Source organism: Rhynchophorus ferrugineus, unplaced genomic scaffold (genome assembly GCF_030347505.1).
Source record: "Rhynchophorus ferrugineus isolate W39M unplaced genomic scaffold, kcgeb_rfMv2 rfM7, whole genome shotgun sequence".
Taxonomy (NCBI): domain Eukaryota; kingdom Metazoa; phylum Arthropoda; class Insecta; order Coleoptera; family Curculionidae; genus Rhynchophorus; species Rhynchophorus ferrugineus.
Genome location: NW_027472586.1, coordinates 11,210,503 through 11,231,455, shown reverse-complemented (window position 1 = coordinate 11,231,455; position 20,953 = coordinate 11,210,503). Strand labels below are relative to the sequence as shown.

The 20,953-nt window shown below is 33.5% G+C and overlaps 2 protein-coding genes across 3 annotated transcripts in view; one reads left to right on the top strand and one right to left on the bottom strand.

Moving 5' to 3' along the window:
• LOC143199628 (diuretic hormone receptor) overlaps positions 1 to 20,953 on the top strand; it is a 131,735-nt gene that overhangs the window by 78,117 nt on the left and 32,665 nt on the right. The window lies entirely within an intron of this gene.
• Positions 61 to 20,888, bottom strand: LOC143199632 (retinol dehydrogenase 11). The gene is made up of 6 exons (XM_076409578.1): positions 15,840 to 20,888; positions 14,867 to 15,641; positions 11,389 to 11,593; positions 2,961 to 3,085; positions 2,591 to 2,904; positions 61 to 261 (listed from the first exon to the last, which is right to left on the bottom strand). The coding sequence occupies exons 2-6, from the start codon at positions 15,006 to 15,008 to the stop codon at positions 79 to 81; spliced, it is 969 nt and encodes a 322-aa protein (XP_076265693.1). The 5' UTR covers positions 15,009 to 15,641; positions 15,840 to 20,888; the 3' UTR covers positions 61 to 78.

The following is a 20,953-nucleotide window of genomic DNA, read 5'->3' as shown; positions in this document are numbered from 1 at the left end:
ATTCAGTATTTTAGATATGTACATAAATATGTAGACAACATAAGGTATCTAAAACAACCATTTTGTTGAAATTCAGTGTTATTTATTATGCAAGCCGACAATTTTCATAGATTCTGCCCACAGATCTTTCGCTAGGTCTGGATTCCAAGCGTTCGGGTACCTGTCGACCACTTTACAGTCCTGAAAATGATCTCCGGATAAGTGTTCGATGGTTTTAGTGACGCTGCAATACACGGTAGTCTGGGCGCCCTCTATGGCATTCTGAAATAACGAAAATTATTTAAATAATCAACGATATATATTCTTCTTTCTTCGTCGCTTTATTTTAATGATACTAATTGTATAATTAATAAGAAAACGAATAGATCGATTTATGTCAAATACTTATGAATAATTTACAATCCAATACTAATACTAAATTATAGTAATCACAGTCTATTGATGAAACACGTAACTATAGATTATTCGGTTTTAGAAGTGGTAGATTCGACACAATTGATAAAGAATATCCAGAACTCTCAAAAATGACGGAGAATCAAACTTGTCTTTCCTGACACATTATTGTCGAATACGATTAATACTTTTTAGTGAAACGTTGAAATAAAAGTGGTCTTTATATTATATGGTATACGCTCAGATTTGCAAAATCTGATATCATTCTAAACCTCTACCAAATTCTTCAATAAGTTCAATAATATCAATTTTTCAAATTTTTCCAAACCAATAGCCAAATCTTTTACCAAGTCCGGTATGATTATAATCCTATCACTATCACAAAGTGTTTTCGCAATCCTTTTTCAAGCCAGCTTTACACTGTTAAAAATATTCTGAGGAGATCATAACAAATGACGCTCGAGACATTAAAAGATCCCAGCCGTTTTCTCTCAATTTTTCGAGCACTTCCTTTGCAATCACCATTTTTGCAGATTATTGTCGTAAAAATACACTTTTCATTCTTGTCAACAACAACAGTACACAAATGGAACTAGCTCCATTAAATATTTCAATGTTAACTCAACTGGAACCCAAGCATTGAACTTATTTTGATATCTGGTTGAACTGCGATACAAATCGACACTGAGGGTAAAAACAGATCCAACCCGTCTCATTAGTTCATCAGTCAGATAAATAGAAATACATCTGTTTTCTATTTGACAGGATGGTCTGGACCATATAAAATAACAATATGACTGAAAACTGTTTTCTGATCGATGTCTAGTTTCTTAGCAAAAACGTGATATGAAATTTATTTAAAAATTCATCGCTATAAATTCCACATAGTATCTCATTAGCACGTGCTACATCTTGAGAATTTTCTGAAATAAAAAAGCAAAATATGACGAAAATTACCTTCTGAAATCTACATTTTTAAAACCCAAAACTTTTGACTGAATAGTCGAATGACTACATTTATATCTCGAATGTTCCATGAAATGTGTATATCTATCAGAAAAATTCGAACTTTCTTTTCCGTAACCTTATATTAGCCAAAATTTTACTATAGATTAGACTTATGTTCACCGCTATAGTTCTGATTCATAATAACAGGCTGAAGAGTAATATAATATCATCTATCGGACTCCGAAACAAACTAATGTTAGAAATCGAACAAAAAATGTTCAGGTTGATTTTTTAGGATGCTAAAAGAATTCTGTGCGTAGTTTACCTCCACGCTGGTAAAATAATAAACCTAGACTATTATTTTGTAGAAGAAAAATTTAATTTCCATCATGTTTATTATTCTACTAGATGTTTAAAAACCTATCCAATGGGCCACATATATCTTTAGGGATTTTCATTACATAACTGACACATAGAATGTCGCTTCAATGAATGATTTCCACATATATAAACTTGTTAAACACTTAATTCATTATCATAAAAATGGAAGAATTAGTTTACTATTAGAACTTTTTCATGATAAAGTCTTTAATTTTTCCACATTTTTCGCTAAAGATTTGTATTTATGTTTATTTATTCAAATAATTCCATATAGAGGCTACTCCAAAACAACGATTTCTCTTTAGAGCTATATCACTAATTGAGCCATTTTTAACTTAGTTGTCCCACCGATGCGAAAATAATGTAGTCAGATTTTTTAAATTCGTGATGACATCCATTGTGACTCGGCAAATATTCAACTTTCCTGCCAATCGTTTTTGAGTTTATGTTAGGTCCACATCTAAGTTCTCCTGCAATTCCGTATCTTCAAACGTCTTCGGCCTATCGGGACGTTATTTGTTTTGCATGTTGAAATCATCACACTTAAACTGTGGTAACTACATTTCACTTGTTCTTATGGTTGGAGTTTGTTCAACTAAGTCCTCTACCAGCAAACGATGACTTTCAGCGACTTTTCCTTGTTAATGAAACAAAAAAGTAATGGGAGCCGCAAATGCACGTTTTTAGACACAAAAATCGACATTTTCAAAAAAAATATAAATACATAACGTTCTTACTTTGGAGGAACGTAACTTGTGCAGATTTGAAGTTAATGTCGATAGAATAAAATGATATATGTATCAAATTATAATATTGGATAGTTATGACTTATTAATATTTCACATAAACCGGAAAACTTATAAAATACCTTATAAAACAAGTAAATCGTCAAATAGGTTGGATAACGTAACCATAAGGGATGATTCCGAAAGATACCCGTGTTTATCACTCCTGGATGAAGCGAATAAGCCGTGGTACTAGTCCCCTTTAATTGTTCCGTCAGTTCTATCGTGAACAGCACCGAGCACAACTTCGTCCTGCAATAGATGATCAAATCGTTGATCTGCCGCAGGCCGGTTTGCGGATATTTATTGAGGTTCTTCACGTCCAGCTTGAAGGGATACTGGGCGAGAAAAGAGGAAACGTTCACGATTCGAGATTTGGGAGTTTGTTTGATTAAATCTGAAAAAGGCTTCGTTTATATATGATTTTAAGGTATATCATCAGTTTCGTTCTACCCAACAGTAAATTGGTCAGTAAAAAATGACCGAAGTAGTTGGTCTGCATCATTATTTGCAATCCATCTTCCGTTGTCTTTGGTGGCAGTACTCCTGCACCTGCGTTGTTTATTAATATATCCAATCTGCAATAAAAATAAATTATTCAATATAAAAGGTCAATTGAAAAGTCCCCGGCCTGACACATATATCCATCCATATGTTTTTTAGTTAGCCCTAACCCTCAAGAGATGCTTGTTTAAATTTGACAGCTGTCTGATCATTAATTTGTGAATTATAGCATTTTGAGTGAAGCAACTTTTGTTATTGTGAAAAAAATGGATAAAAAGGAATTTCGTGTATCGATAAAACATTGCTTTTTGAAGGGAAAAAATACAGTTGAAGCAAAAACTTGGCTTGATACCGAGTTTCCGGACACTACCCGAGGAAAATCAACCATCAAGACGGTGAACGCAGTGAAGGCTCAATAGAGGTTATTACCGATGAAAGCATTAAAAAAATCCACAAAATGATTTTGAATGACCGTAAATTGAAATTGCATTAAATAACAGACACTCTAAAGATATCAACTAAACGTGTATATCATTTCATTCACGAATATTTGGGTATGAGAAAGCTCTGTGCAAAGTGGGTGCCACTCGACCTCACTTTTGACTAAACACAATGACGAGTTGATGATTCGGAGCAGTGTTTGAAGATGATCAAGCGTAATAAACCCCAGAGTTTTTGCGTCGATATGTGACAATGGATGAAACATGGCTGCATCATTTCACACCTAAGTCCAATCGACAGTCATCCGAGTGGACTTCACACGATGAACCCACTCCAAAGTATGGGAAAACGCAACAGTCGGCTGGCAAGAAAGTACTGCTTCACCAAGACAATGCACCGTGTCACAAGTCAGTGAAAACTATGGCAAAAATCTATGAATTGGGGCTTCAAATTGCTTCCTCATTCACAGTATTCTCCATATCTGGCATCGAGCGACTATTTCCTGTTCTCAGATCTCAAAAGAATGCTCGCTGGGAAGAAATTTTCGTGGAATGAAGATCGCCGAAACTGAGGCCTATTTTGAACCAAAGGACAAATCGTACTACAAAAATGGTATCGAAAAGTTGGAGGGTCGCTATTATCAGTGTATCACCCTTAAAGATAATTATATTGAATAAAAAAAATTAATTTTTCCAAAAAAATGTGTTTTACTATGGTAGGCCGAGGACTTTTTTATTTAAAAAACACAGCATGCATATTCAAACTAATTATTATCTATTATATAGTAATTAATCCTACCGACTGGCGAGTAACAAACTTTGGAGATCATCCCAGAAAACGCACGCAGCCTGGTTACTGGCGTGATTGAGATCATTTTCCTTGTCGAATTTTACACTCTTGTCTAAGTATAATAACAAACATAAATTTACGACCGTGTACGTACCAGCAGTATTCAAACCCGCGACCGTCCTGTCGCCTATACCACTGCGCCAACCAAGCCGGTTACCACTAGTATTGATAAATAATCTTTAGCTTTATGTAAATTTGTTATAATAAAGTTCAAAACAATGTTTGTCCTCTGGCTTTTCTCCTATCCTTCAGCCAGCATACGATTTCTGCGTTAAAAAAAATCCTAGTCTTTTGAGGGCTTGAAAGAATAGGGCATATTTTGTACTTTCTTCTTGATAATTTATATATTTCTAGGTTAGATTGATCATTGAAAATCGAGAATTAAAATTGAAAGTAATTTATTTCATTGCAGTGCTAAATAAATGAAAGAGTTACGCTACTATCTTATATTTTTAAATGTTTTGGAATTTTGAGGATTCTGAATAGTATTCTGACCACGACCAATATAATTTTTGTAGAAGGCTTGATGAAGCTTTAACCAACAAGAGTGGAAACGAATAAGATAAGAACAAATAGAGCTTTTACGTGAATTACAATTTCTACAAAATTGCGATTAAATGTTGCGTACAATAATGCAGGAGCGGTTAGAAAATCTTGCCAGCGTTTGCCGACGAATTTGCCAATTATTTCCTTTTTTTCCATGAAATAAATCCATTTGGAAAAATGCAATAATACTTTTTATCCAGCGTATTTACGGTTTGCATCAAATAAAAAATATATACGAGTCTGAAGCCAGCGTTAATTATATCACTCAATTCGAATTATATAAAAACTTAAAAGGCTAACAAGAACAAAAACTTAACTCATGTTAGGATTTAATGCTACCGCGGAATTACTGTCGACTGCTGGAATCGTATATTTTCGAAAGAAAATTTAGAGTTTCGCATGAAGGGGCATTCTCAACACTTAAACCTATTTCGTCTGGAGTTCACACAAGGTGAAACTTCTTAATAATTTATATGTTTCTAGGTTAGATTGATCATTGAAAATCGAGAATTAAAATTGAAAGTAATTTATTTCATTGCAGTGCTAAATAAATGAAAGAGTTACGCTACTATCTTATATTTTTAAATGTTTGTGGAATTTTGAGGATTCTGAATAGTATTCTGACCACGACCAATATAATTTTTGTAGAAGTCTTGATGAAGCTTTAACCAACAAGAGTGGAAACGAATAAGATAAGAACAAACAGAGCTTTTGCGTGAATTACAATTTCTACAAAATTGCGATAAAATGTTGCGCAAAATGATGCAGGAGCGGTTAGAAAATCTTGCCAGCGTTTGCCGACGAATTTGCCAATTATTTCCTTTTTTTCCATGAAATAAATCCATTTGGAAAAATGCAATAATACTTTTTATCCAGCGTATTTACGGTTTGCATCAAATAAAAAATATATACGAGTCTGAAGCCAGCGTTAATTATATCACTCAATTCGAATTATATAAAAACTTAAAAGGCTAACAAGAACAAAAACTTAACTCATGTTAGGATTTAATGCTACCGCGGAATTACTGTCGACTGCTGGAATCGTATATTTTCGAAAGAAAATTTAGAGTTTCGCATGAAGGGGCATTCTCAACACTTAAACCTATTTCGTCTGGAGTTCACACAAGGTAGTGTCTTGGAGCCATTTCTATATCCGCTCTATACTTCTGATATCCCAATAACAAAAGAAACGGTATTTGGAACATTTGCTGACGACACATTTATAATGGCAAAAGATGTATGTATCTCTGTCTAAGGCTATAAGGCAAGTACAAGTAGCGGTCTACAAAATCTACAAATGAACTATAGACTGAAAAATACAGCTTAATTGCTTCAAATCTGTGCCCATGTTAATTTTGCGTTGCGACGAATTGGCAATAACTTAACTATATCACTTGACAGATGCCCGATTCCTCAGAGTCAGCTAAATACCTCGAAACATATCTCGATGGTAGGTTAAACTGGAAACATCATATGAGAGATAAAGCAGAGCAAATTAGACACAAAATCAAGCAACTGTACCGGTTAGTCGGAAGATACTCCCAACTTGATCTAAAATCAAAGAAATTCATCAGTCATTCCTAATGCCTATTTGCATGGAAAATATGAGGTTGCACTATAACATCAAACCAACTAGTAATCCAATGCACCCAAAACAAAGTTCTACGATTAATTACCAACGCTTATCGCTTATCGTGTATCGATTAACACGAAGTGATCCAAGATTTCGCCCGAAAATATGAAACAGTGTTGCTAAATGACAGCAACGTCCAGCAGCTACTGGATAACACGCGAGAAATTAGAAGATTGAAGCGAACCAAACCAAACGAACTAGTTTAGTGTAGTTAGTGTATTTTTAAGATTAGCTTAAGTACATTAGTTTTATTCTAATTTGGGAAATATATACTGATGTACTAATCCCGTACCTTGCTTATGTAGTAATGCAAATACAACAGAGCAGTACTAATAAATTAATTTGTAAACTAAGCATATCTAATGTAAGATGTAATTAATTTAAAACAATGTTAAGATTTAATGCTTTTATCAGTATTCTGAACTTACAAAGTTAAAAAAACCCCTCAAAATTAATTCGAACACCCTATATAACAGCCAATTACCAAGAACCTAGTACCTATATCGATACGGTTCGTCAAATCATCGTTCGTTGAAAATTCCATAGCCAAATAGCGAGCATAAAGGTAACGGATCTGAATATCCGTTTTAAATTAATAAACAATGAGGCTTCAATAAAGTTAATGGAAATCGTGCGCGCTTTAACGGCCGTTATATAATGGAGAACGGACGGCGTACAAAATGGGCGGCTCGGTTTGCAGAAAACGTCAGAGAAATTAAATATATGGTCGATAAAAGAAGGGTCTGCTGTTATCGTAAAAGTGATATAAGGATTTTCGGATTACCGACATCCACAAGGCGTTCCGGGAATCTACGAGGCGTTACCGGTCGTTTATTCGCTTTTTTTTCTAACCTACTGCCGGGGAAACATTACAACTAATCTTAATTCATCAACTAAAATGGCCCCCATAGCTGATCAGGGGATATTACCCGACATAACAACATTTAAAGCCAGCTTGGACGGTCCTACTAGTGCTTAACTACTACTGAAAATGATCCCAGTCACGCCAGTAACCAGACTGGGTAAGACCGGATGTCTTCTGGGATGATTTCTAAAGTTGGTCACTTGCCAGTCGGTAGGCTTAATGCTGAGGACCGTGGTTCGGAGCCCACGTTAAACTGTAGGCCCTAGTTGATAAAAGGAGACTTTAAAATATGTTAATAAGAAGAGGTAATAACACTGAGTCACCACCGAAGTTAGAAGTAATAACACTGAGTCACCACAATTTTTCTAACATAAATAAGATTACGTGTTTTGAATTATTTATTCCGTTGTTAAAAACATTGTTTGTTGATATGGTTATCTAACATGTCACCTTGCATGCTATTTACGCTTAAAAGCTGCATCAACATACTCCACAACGGCAGCCGATATACTTATTGCATATTCTCTCATTTTAAAAGAACGTACGAAAACATGAAATTAATTTTAGACTTCTACTATTTGTTTCACAAAATATTATTATTTTCTCTGTTTGTGACACAGTAGAGACACCAAGAACTACTATAAAGTTAAAGATTGACCAAAAAAGAACTGACTTTGTTTGTGGTAAATCAAACGTTAAATATGAAACTCTTATTTCACAAGAAAATGAGATTCTTCCACCCTTAGCTTAATGAAAAATGTTGTCAAGGCCGTGGATAAAATTGGTTAAGGATTTTTGTATTTGAAAGCAATTTTGTCTAAATAAAGTAGTGCTAAATTGATATAAGACATTTTTGTTGGTCCACAGATAAAGAAACTTATAAAAACAATGAATTCGATGAAAATCTTACTACGAAAGCGGTAGCGGCTTGGTTATCTTATATACATTTCTTGCAATGCCATTTCGGTTTTCCCCTTAATCTTGGAATTGTGATTGACGAACATGATAAACGCTTTCACCAGGATATAAAACAGATAGTTTTGTTCCCTTTTTTTATAACCTACTGCCGTGGAAATATTACAACTAATCTTAATTCATCAATTAAAATGGCCCCCCATAGGTGATCAGGGGGTAATATCCGACATAACAACATTTAAAGCCGGCTTGGTGATGTAGTGGTAAAGGCTACAGGACAGTCCTACTACTGCTTAAGTACTACTGAAAATGATCCCAGTCACGCCAGTAACCAGGCTGGGTAAGACCGGATTTCTTCCGGGATGATTTCTAAGTTGGTTGCTCGCCAGTCGGTAGGTTTGATGTCGAGGACCGTGGTTCGGAGCCCACGTTAAACTGTAGACCCACTCCAGATAAACCCCTAGTTGATAAAAGGAGACTTTAAAATATATTTAATAAAAAACCTTTAACGTGTTTCTAACTTTATATTTTGATGAACAATTGTTACACTTCCCAGTATTACATTTTTACATCATTTGGATGAAATAATAACACTGACTCACACAACTTTGTTAACATAAATAAGATTACTTGTTTTGAATTGCTTATTTCATTGTTAAAAACATTGTCTATTGATATGGTTGTGTAACACGTCACGTTCCATACTACTTAGGCTTAAAAGCTATATAAACATACTCCACAATGTGTGTGTTTGAAAATACATTTTTTTCATTCCCATTTTGACTTTCCCTCCTAATCTTTGAATGGTGAATGACGAACAAGGTGAACGCTTTCACCAGAATATAAAACAGATACAAGAGCGTTATCAATGTTATATATCATTTTTTCTATTGGCCATTTAGGTGTAACATTACAGTGTAATCTGAAAGAACAATATCTGCTTAATACTGCGAGTAGAGCAAGACTTCACAATTACTTACTTCTTTAATCTTAATAGTATCCCTCGTACATCGTATATATAAAAAGTGTTAAACCGTAATAATAACTCATTAGAGAAAATAGTTAAATTGGCCGACTTGCGCTTCGAATTGGTTTGCCACCCACCATATGGTCCTGGTCTGATTCCCAGAAACTACCGACTACAGCGAATGAAGTTTGGCTCAAATAAATTTTGAAAACAAAAATAAATTGTCTACTACAATATTGATTCGCAATTTTTCATTCTCTTCTGCGCTTCAATTAATTCCTTGAGTATTAATTATTAATCTCCATAAACAGACGTTATTGGTTACAAAAAAAATTAAATATATTTTCCAAATTTTAGGATTATAATGTAAGTTGGCGAGTTTTATAATTCTCTTTCTTGGTAATTTTTGAGAACTTAGATGATCAAGGATTTCTGGATATTTGATCTCATCAACACTATTGATGTGCAACATTTCCAATAAGAAATATTGTTTAAGTGTCGTTCGTTGTTTTTATGAGGCAGAAAGTTCAAAATTATTGGTCACTAACTCTTGGTTCACTACAATATGTTTTGACTGTCATACACATCGCAACTATACTTGTTTTTTTGTTAATTACATCTTACATTAGATATGCTGAATACAATCTTAATTTACAATTTTTTGTTGTGTTGTACTTACATTAATACACAAGCAGGGCGAGTACGGAATTAATACATCAGTATGTCAGTGATCTACTTAAGCTAAAGTTAATGTTTTGCATGATTTCCTGCGTGTTGTCCAGTAGCTATATTGCTTCCAAGTTCCTGTAATTTAGTTACCTTATTTCATATTTTAATGTGAAATCATGAATCACTCTGTGTATCCATTTGATTTCGAGGTCATCGTGCAGCTCTTCGTTGGTTGCGTAGTGGTAAGCATTGGTAATTAATCGTACAAATGTATTTTGCATACGTTTGATTACTAGTTAGTTTGATGTCTTAGGGCAACCCCATATTTGCACCCCATAAGTCCAAATTAGCTTTATGATTGAGTGATAAACCAATCTCTTTGATTTTGATTTTAACCTACCATCGAGATAAATTCCGAGGTATTCAACTGATTCTACTTAAGGAATCGGGCAGCATTTGGAGCTATTAAGCTGTATTGTTCAGTCTCTAGTCCATTTGTGGATATTGTTGACCTCTACACATTTTCTACAGCTTTAGACAGAGATACATCTTTTCGGATGATAACTATGTCGTCGGCAAATGTTCCAAGTACTGTTTATTTTATTGTTGAGATATCAAGAGTATAGAGCAGATTTAGGAGTGATCCCAAAACACCAACCTGTGGAACTTCAGCTGAAATTGGTTTAAGGGTTGAAAATGCACCTTCATGCGAGTAGCAATTTGCTCATTTTGTAGATTAATCCCAAATGGCATACCCGGTTAATAGATTGAGAGACTTCGAAAACCAAACTCGAAATCTGGTATTTCTATAAATGGTTTAATATGTTTTAACAGCAGTTTCTCAAATAGCTTTGGTGTCGCAGGTAGCAGTTAAATAGGCCTGTAAGATCCAACTTGTTCTGCTTATTTTGTGCAACAACTCATAAAAAATCAACTTATCTTACTACTAGACCCCCATACTCACCTGATTTAGCTCTCTCGAACCTCAATAATTATTTCAGAAACTGTAAGAAGGTTGACAAAAAAGCACTCATCTGAATGGAGTTACTTTGAAGGAGATGAAGTTGATTTGGAAAAATAATCTACCCTTTTAGACTTTATTTCAGAAGTGGGCTACATTTTTATACCAATAGTAAATTATCTATATAAGCCTTTCCTCCTAGCTTCTTCCCATTATCTCAGCTTCCCATACCGTTCTAACGTATATATACTAACTAATTTGCGATATCGAAAAACAACTTATCCTCCGCTGACATCGCTTTCAATAATCAATAAAGATAAATTATAATTGTGTACCCATATAAAACTTATTAAACCATCGTAACAACCTTAATAATTTTTGATAAAACATGAAAAATTCAAAAAATAATCTAATTATAATATATATACAAGCCCGTAATGATGTTATATGTTAATTTTGAAACATTAAATACAACTGACCTTATATACCATCGCGCCATATGCCCAAAAAAAAACGTTACAAATTACCAACCTTTTTTCCGTCTTTATTATATCGTCAGCAAACGCCCTAACGCTGCGGAACGAACACAAATCCAGCGGCTTGAAGAAAATGTTGGGATTGTCGGTCTGTTCGATCAGTTTTCTGACAGCCGCTAGGCCTTTTTTCTCCACCCGACATGCGAGGATTACCTTGGCTCCCCGTTTGGCTAAATCACCAGCTGTTTCGTAACCAATACCTGTAGAACCAGAAAAGTTATATTAACGAACAAGGAGAATAGGATTTAATTCCTTTTTAGTTTCGTTCATACATCAGGTTATACTGCATTAAACGCCATTTTAACACGTTATCTTTAATTATTTTTAAATAAGTTTCAAAGGATGTTTTAAGTTGCAGCTTTATTGTGAAAAATCGAACCAATATTTTTATTTAAAGTACTGTCAGTCGATAGTCATTACTTTCTCCCAACTTTCAGGTAATATCCACTTTTCGTCACCAATAACAATAAAATGCTAAAAACCTTTCCAATTTTTCAATGTCTCTTGACTTCAACACACACATACGGTATAACATATCCAAGCTTTTGTATCAATAGTATTATAGTTCGGTGGCCTTGGTATAGTGTTCTTGGCTCATTGTTATATATATTGTATACAGCAGACCTACCGACCACAAGAAACATTATTGTTGCAACATATGTTGACGATACAGCTGTTTTATCATCACACGAGGATCCAATATCAGCCACAAGAGACCTCCAACTTCATCTTAACAAAGTCGAATTGTGGTTGAAAGCGTGGCCTCTTAAAGCAAATGAGACATAATCTACCCTTGTGACATTCACCCTTTGTAGAAGAACATGTCCCTTAGTAAAATTGAACAATCATGAACATCCGCAAGCAGACAATGTTAAATATCTGAGAATTAATTTTGATCGACGTTTGACACTGGAAAAACATATAATGACAAAACGCAAACAGCTTGGGGTTAAACTAAACCAAATGTACTGGCTGATAGGGCGTAAATCTAAATTATCATTAGATTACATGGTTTTGCTGTATAAGTCAATGGTATTGAACTGTGGGGTACTACTAGCAAATATAACATTGATATCCCCGAGAGGTCCCAGAATAAAGTGTTGAGAGTCATCGTCGATGCGTCATATTAGGTGTCCAATAAACTGATTCAGCGCGATATCCCCATAGAAAACATAACGAGTGTGATTCGGAGTGTTATTGTAAAGTACTCTGCAAAACCATTAGTACATCCTAATGCACTCGCCAAATAGTTAAATGTGCGCGATGCCAATGAAGTGTGTAGGTTCAAACGCAAACTACCATACGAACTGATTAATAGACACATAGAGTGAGATTTAATATTTAAAATAAGTTAAAATAGTATCTAGAGTAAGATTTAAATTATAAGTTGTACAGGAGATCACTTACTGAAGTGATCTTCTACATGTAAGGATGGTATTATACTTATTATATCACGGAAATAATATAATAATACTTATTGCCCACGGGCAGATTATTGACATTCCAGGAGATTTATAAAAAAATATATCTCTTGACTTTCTTTTCTTGACACACATACGGTACAACATAGCGAAGCTTTTGGATCAATACCATGTTCTTCAAGTGGATGAAAATGGTTTATTGTATTACTCCCAACAGTTCTACATATTCGTTCCCATGAACTTCATGGAGTAATACCTATCCAGAACAGTCCTTGCCTTCGATCTTAAAATCGCCACTTTCCGTCGCCTTTTTCTTCAAACTGATGTAAATCAATAAAACTTCTCAAAACCGATTTGCTTGATACAAATTTAGACATTCAACAAAATAACACTCACTTGAAGCTAGGTACAAATGTACCCGATGCGATTTAATACACAGTAACACCATCTATTGTAAATCCTTTAAAATTAATTTTTAGAGTACAACCTTAAGCTAAATTTAAAAATAACGCTTATATTCTGTACAAATTTGTATGATTTGATACGCTTCATTCTTCTGATTTCCTTTTCTCTTTCCTTGTCTAGTAGCTTTCACGTTGCTATGATTTAGCAGCCTCATATTGTTTTAAAGCGAGATCTTGGATGAGTTCGTAAACCTATTTGATTTTGAGATCAGCGTATAGTTAAAAAATAGAAACAAAAGGAGACATTACAGAGGAGGATAAATTCTCATCAAAATAGCACAACCAGACCAAAACTGTCCATTGCAAAAAAACATTATAAAGTTCACAAATGATAAACGTTAAGGCCAGAGAAAGTTACCCAACACCTTGAATGAATGTTTGAATCTGACCAAATCATCTACTCTTCGGCAATCAGCAACTGAAGAAATAAACAATCAAAATCAATTGATCGAAAAAAATTACCAGAATAGTTTTCTCTTTCATGAAGACAATGCTGGACCACACACATTTTCAGTGATTGGTTACCATTTATTCGGATATCTTCAAAACTAACTTAAAAGGGTAAATCGGCCTTCAAGAGGCTTCTGAAAATCAGTTGGCTCAGATTTTCGGACAGTAAAGAAATCTGCTATCGAAGTCCATCGAACACTCTTAGGAACTTATAATATGCTACTCTACCACATCCCAATTTTCCGTTTTAATTTCAGATATTTAAAAGTGGACATTTTAATTTCAACAAAGAGGAACAACCTGAAGGATCAAAAATGTTCGAGGACAATGGATTACAAGAATTATTGGAAGAAAACCCAGCTCAAACTGTCAAATAAATTTAACAGGTTAGCAGTTGAAAAATCAGATGTTTCCAAGCGTTTGAGATGATGTTGAATTGACAGAAAATACCATTTCAAATTATTTCAACATCGCAGTTTCATTGCTTGCGAAGCAAAAAATAAGAATTTTCTATATGTTACAGTTACAGTTACAATGATGGTCTTCCCGACCAATCAAACGTTACTCGTACACCACCCGGTGGATAATTTCAACCAGATCTTGTACGATCAGTCGGACAACGACCCAAAAAATCTAATATTCAAAGGAACTCATCGCGAGCCCATCAATATCAAAACTCCAGAGACACAATGCTGCCATCAGTTGAAGAACTGAATAACATATTGTTTAAAAAGACTCACAATACCGAATAATACTCATCTTCTTGCTTGATAATTTTAGATCACACGTTGCATGAAATTCACGATCCAACATACTGACTAGGCATAGTGCCTCATGATTACTACTTGTTCTGATCGATGCAGATTGGCTTGACTGGCTGGCACACGATTTTGAAATGTGGAAACGGATGGATCACAAACCACCGTCGTTCTTTTGACACAGTATTGTTATGTTGCCAAAGAAATGGGAGTAAGTTATAGAAAATGATGAAAAATATTGTGATCGATATATATTATAGTCATTTTTCCGAATAAATACCTTTTTAAAATGAAAACTAACTATCAGGCAACGTGAACGAATGCTGAACTTTTCTCTGATTTCTGAACAACTTAGTTTATTTTCTAATCCTTATAATTACCTGAGTTTCCTCCAGTTACAATAACGGTCTTTCCGACTAAACACACGTTGCTCGTACACCACCCGGTGGTTAATTTCAACCAGATCTTGTACGATATCAGTCCGACAACGACCCAAAAAATCGAATATTCAAAACAACTCATCGCGAGCCCATGAATATCAAGACTCCAGAGACCAATCGAGCACAACGACTGATTGAGGACATCGAAATCGTATTGTTTTAAACGATTTTTCGACCTTTCGTCGCATAATCGATCGCCGTTTGCGTAATGTTGGATTGATTGTATCAAACAATTAGAACGGCGTAATTAGCTCGGGTAATTGGAAAAGTAGTTTCGGCAAATTCGATCAAACTCCCGTGATTTTCACCACAAAACTAACTTGCGTAGTGATTTGCGATAGTCATGAAGCTTTTTTGTTGGTATTACCGGGTATTGTTAACTGAAACTATCAACTTCTTTGTACTACAATTTAATTTATAAAATTTCTTTTTTTGTTTATAAAAATTTAATTTTACCTGTGCCTTTAGTTAAATAGGATCTATTTTTTAATCTAAAAATATATCATTCATATTAACATTTAATCCTGAAAATCACTACCTATCACATAAGGAAATAGTTTCAAATTTATATTTTTTAAAAAATATGTACAATTGCTGTTATATTATTGTCATATCTGAATATAAAAATAAAATTAGGCAGATAGTTTGGAGCCACAATATAATACAACAATCTTGACGGAGATGCTAGGTGCAGAATACCATATTTGCCTTGCCTCTATAAATTTTATCTCATCTTGGTCTACAGGGTTAGCCATGATAGACTATAAACCAAAATTTCACTTAACTTCTTTTTTTACACAATTGTTAAGGCATGTATTATTTTGATCCCATGATTTCAAATAGATCCAAAACAAAAATCCAAGCTGTCTTGGATATATTAACTTGGATGCTTAGCCAAAAAATATTTCTTTACATAAATTAACCCCTTAAAAATGTAATACTTTAATAAGCAATACAATATGACATTATTCAAATATTGATAAACTTATTAACAAATCTTCCTTGTATAGTAGTCACATTTTTCTTCATATTTTCGAGATCTTTTCGTTTGAACAAAATTTGCTGTGGCCAATATATTTACAAGGTGAAAAATAGGTTAACTTTCTATATAAAAAATATATATATGTATATATATATATATATATATATATATATATATATATATATACAGAAGCTCTACCTATACATATAAGCAATGCTCATTCATAAACCAGACATGCTTAATTTAGATAATTTGGGATTTTTCATATAACATATTTTTGACATATTTTTCAAATAGGTGTCGGAGCACACCATAGAAATAAAAATTGAATCCACCATCGTTCTTTTGACACAGTATTGTTATGTTGCCTTTTTAAATTACATTTAATTAAACCTAATTTAAATTAAGTTTCAATAATCCAAGTATTAATGAGTTTAAATTAGTACACCACTGAACGTTATAACAAAGTATCACAAATAAAATTATTTTCAGAACTGTAACAACTTCAAATCATCAAATATGTGTATACATGATCTCATCTTATGAAAGTATCATGTTATGAACAAAAATATGTAATAATAAATGAAGTAATACGTGTTTGTATATTAAAACAGGGAATATATGAATAAAACAATTTTAAAATTGATATTTCACTTTAGCTATATATTGAAACAATAACGAATTAAGTAATTTATTCTTTAGAATTTTAAAATGTGTGTTAAAGGAATATATTTATAATGAATAAATTAATTATTGATTTTTCAAAACTTAGGTCTACATTAATACAAAGTTCGAAGAATAAAATATCATACGGTCAGATATCTTATTACATTAATCGTTAGACACCTTAATAATTATCAATACTTAAAAATGTTTACAAATTTACTCACCATACCGAATAATAGTCATCTTCTTGCTTGATAAATTTAGACCACACGTTGTATGAGATTCACGATCAAACGTACTAACTAAACATAGTGCCAAGTTAAAAAAAGACTCACAATACCGAATAATAGTCATCTTCTTGCATGATAACTTTGGACTACACGTTGCATGAGATTCACGATCCAACGTACTCACTAAACATAGTGCCATGTTAAAAAAAGACTCACAATGCCGAATAACAGTCATCTTCTTGCATGATAACTATGGACCACACGTTGCATGAGATTCACGATCCAACGTACTCACCAGACATAGTGCCTCATAATTACTACTTGTTCTGATCAATGCAGATTAGCTTGACTAGCTGGCACACCATTTTTAAATGTGGAAACGGATGGATGCCAAACCACCATCGTTCTTTTGACACAGTATTGCTATGTTGCCAGAGAAATGGAAGTAACTTATAGAAAAGGATGAAAAATATTGTGATCGATATATATTGTAGTCATTTTTCCGAATAAATACCTTTTTAAAATGAAAAATAACTATCAGAGAACGTGAACGAATTTTCTGAACAACTTAGTTTATTTTCTGATTCTTCTAATTACCTGAGTTTCCTCCAGTTACAATGACGGTCTTCCCAACTAAACACACGTTGCTCGTACACCACCCTGTGGTTAATTTAAATCAGATCTTGTAGGATATTAATCCGACAACGACCCAAAAAATCGAATATTCAAACCAACTCATCGTGAGCCCATCAACATCAAGACTCCAGAGACACAATGCTGCCAACATCAGTTGAATCAAGCCCCTGTCTATACATTTAGTTATGTTGTTACTTGCAACACTCCTATCGGACAAAAAACACTTACATACTATACAAATTCGTGTATTTTTCGTGTATTTTAACTCGCTTCAATCTTCTGATTTCCTGCGCATTGTCCAGTATCTATTTTGTTTCCCCATTGCTTTGGCTTAGTAATCTAATTTTATGTTTTAAGACGAAATCTTGTACAATGTCGTAGATCCATCTAATTTTGAGTTTGTCGTCCAGTTCTTCGTTGGTAACATAGCGATACAAATTTTAACTCTTAATCGAAGAATTTTATTTTGCCAGCATTGGATTAATAGTCGGTTTGACGTTTTAGTGTAACCCCACATTACCATCCCATAACTTCAAATAGGTTTCATAATTGTCTGATAAACCAATCACTTTAATCTTAGATCTAGTTGGGAATATGTTCTTAACTTTGTAAGGTGAACCAATATCTGGTGAATGCGACGTATTAGTTAGGGTATCTCAATTAAACAGTTCCGTCTAGATTTTCACACATTTTCGTAATAATAATCGTATAATATGGATAACAATAATATCGTTTGTGTGATATGCTTTATTTAAACGTACCAATTTCAACTCCAATTTTTTAATACGTTTTTTAAAACCAGAAAGACTAATTGCAAACTGAAATCTAATGCGTAGATCCAACTGCTTACTCCAACAGTTATTTTAAAGCCCCATAATTCATTGCGCAAACCGTTCCTCCTAGATGCTCTCACTCTCCCTCCAGCGGGAATGAAAAAAGGTAAAATAATATATTTCGAACTACTGCGCTTCATACATATAAATTACCATCTGATGCCGATGAAGATTTCTACCTAGATAAAACTCGAATTTCATTACGTGGAAATCATGACCGTATCAACGGGATTTAACAAGGCGTTAAATTAAGAATCTTTCCTTTAGTGTTTACTGTCCTAGTTTGCATATTCCAAAGACAATAACACGTTTCATAAGGATTTGAAAGAAGTTTTTGAGTGTGTATCAGGTTGTTCAATAATAAACAGCACGTAACCTTCAACAGTAAAGCTAAGAATTATTTGCTGAAAATTGTTAAAACTAAAAGTTGATTGCACAAAGTTATATGGTGCAGTTATGTTTAAGGGTTGATATTAAAAACTGCCAGTTAAATGTTTTAAGTATATTACAGACGGTCTAACTTCTACCATAACACTTCTACTTCTTCAACACCTCTAGAAATGTTAAATGTTCTAAAGCCCGTTGCAATTTTAATACACAAACCGTTAACATTGGATGCGAAATCACAAATTCTTCCATTGTACGTGTAGATTGAATAGATTCTCCAACATTTTCTTTAAAACATTTTATTTCTTTATTACATTGTTTCTAGTAGTTTCCTATAAACCTACAATTTGTCTTTACAATAACTAAATATAAGTAAATCTCATGCCTTTTTGCGATTTTCTTAATATCCTTGAGTCGGTATCTGAAGGCCACGGAGTAAGTAATTCGTCCTGTAGTATCTAAGTGTAGTACCTATAATATTTTGACCAGGATCAGGACCTTGGTCTGGAAAACTTGTACAGTATTTGTTTTATTTTTCATATATCCATATTTCATTACCTTCTTCCAGTGAGTTTTTACATCAATATTCATTACGGGATACTTAGCGTTTTTACCAAAAAGAAATAATAATATCATTGAACCACATTTGCACAGATTTACTTTCGTTAATTTTTATTTTTCCAGGTTTGGGTCCAATTATTTATATTGTCACTTGCCTATTGTAATTTTCTTGCGGCCTCTTCACTATTATCTCCGTAGCCATCGTGATATTTTCTATATATGATATATCACTTGTGCGGAATAGGTAAAGAATTAACTCGCAATACACCTACTTTAGCTTCATTTATTGTAGAGGGGCCTTGCTCTTGTTTGACTCTACAGATTATAGCTGTATTGTACGACATTTCCTGTAGCTCATGAACAAAATCAACATGTCATACCTTATCGAAAGCTTGTGCTACATCTATGAAAATAGCTGAGCATATTTTTTACTTTCGTAGGCTTTTTCAATAACATCTGTAATTCTACACACCTGATCAATTTGTTGAATGCTTGTTAATAAATCCAAATTGGTATGTAGGTATTAGGATTTTTCTCTCTATTTCCACATCATCGTCCATAATCATATATTGTATATATGACGTACATGTCTATAGGTCTATATGCGTGACTGCATATGCCCTATATTGAATGATCCGATTTTCAATTTTTTATTGATTTTTTATTGAATTGATTGAATATTGAATGAGGAAAAGTCCAACCCACTCTAGCAGGAGACGATATCGAAAATTTTGGACATACTATCATTCAAATTCGAAGTAATATTCATGATATTATTGATGAAGAATCATGATTATCATAACATTTCTGCTTTAGAAGTGCATGAGCTTGTTATAAATTGTGCAATAGATCAATTTAATTTCCATCATAGTTGTAGTTGTCTCAATATCCTTTTTGAGACACTGGAGTATATAAGGAGGTAAGTCTGTTATAGTCTGTCATTTATTTAGAACTAAATGCATGGAAATAAAGACGTTAAATGCACACAACATATTCTAAATATGTTTACGGCAAATAGTCTAGGAAATAGATTACACAAAAATTATATTATGATAATAACCACCATACCAGAGTGATCAACGTCCTCTAACCATAAGCAGCAAGCCAAAATAGCTGTGAAGCAGCCTAGTACATTGGAATTTGGACAGAAGCTTGCAGTTCAGTAGATCAGTTGCTAAACTTTTAAAACCATTCCATACAGACTACAACATGGAAATTTGATAAAAACAATGCAATTCAGAAGATTATCAAAGTAAAACTCATGTTTAACAGTTCATTACAATGTTATCTATTGAAGAAAGTTTGAGAAAGATCTCTGAAATAAACAATTTTAATGAAAGGTTATTACACAATTTATGAAAACTAAAAATATTGCAGAGGCTTAACTTATTTAAAAAATAGATACGTCTTTTGCAAAACAAGATATCTCTTGGTGTTAAATAACACGAATTGAATAATTATAGAGGCAAATACCAAATAAAGGCAAAACTGAAAAGTTAAATTTTTACAAATATTCTTCTTTATTTCAATCAAACTGGCAATACAAATATTTACGACTTTCTTTCAGTACCGCCCTTGATAATTTAATTCTCCATCTACCCCGTATAAAGGCAAACAAATAATTAAAGATATTTTTATAATAGTGAACGTCAGCCTTCACAAAAAAAAACACTTAATTACATGCATCCATCAATGTATTTTGTCGTTTAATGGGGTTAAATGAAAAAAAAAC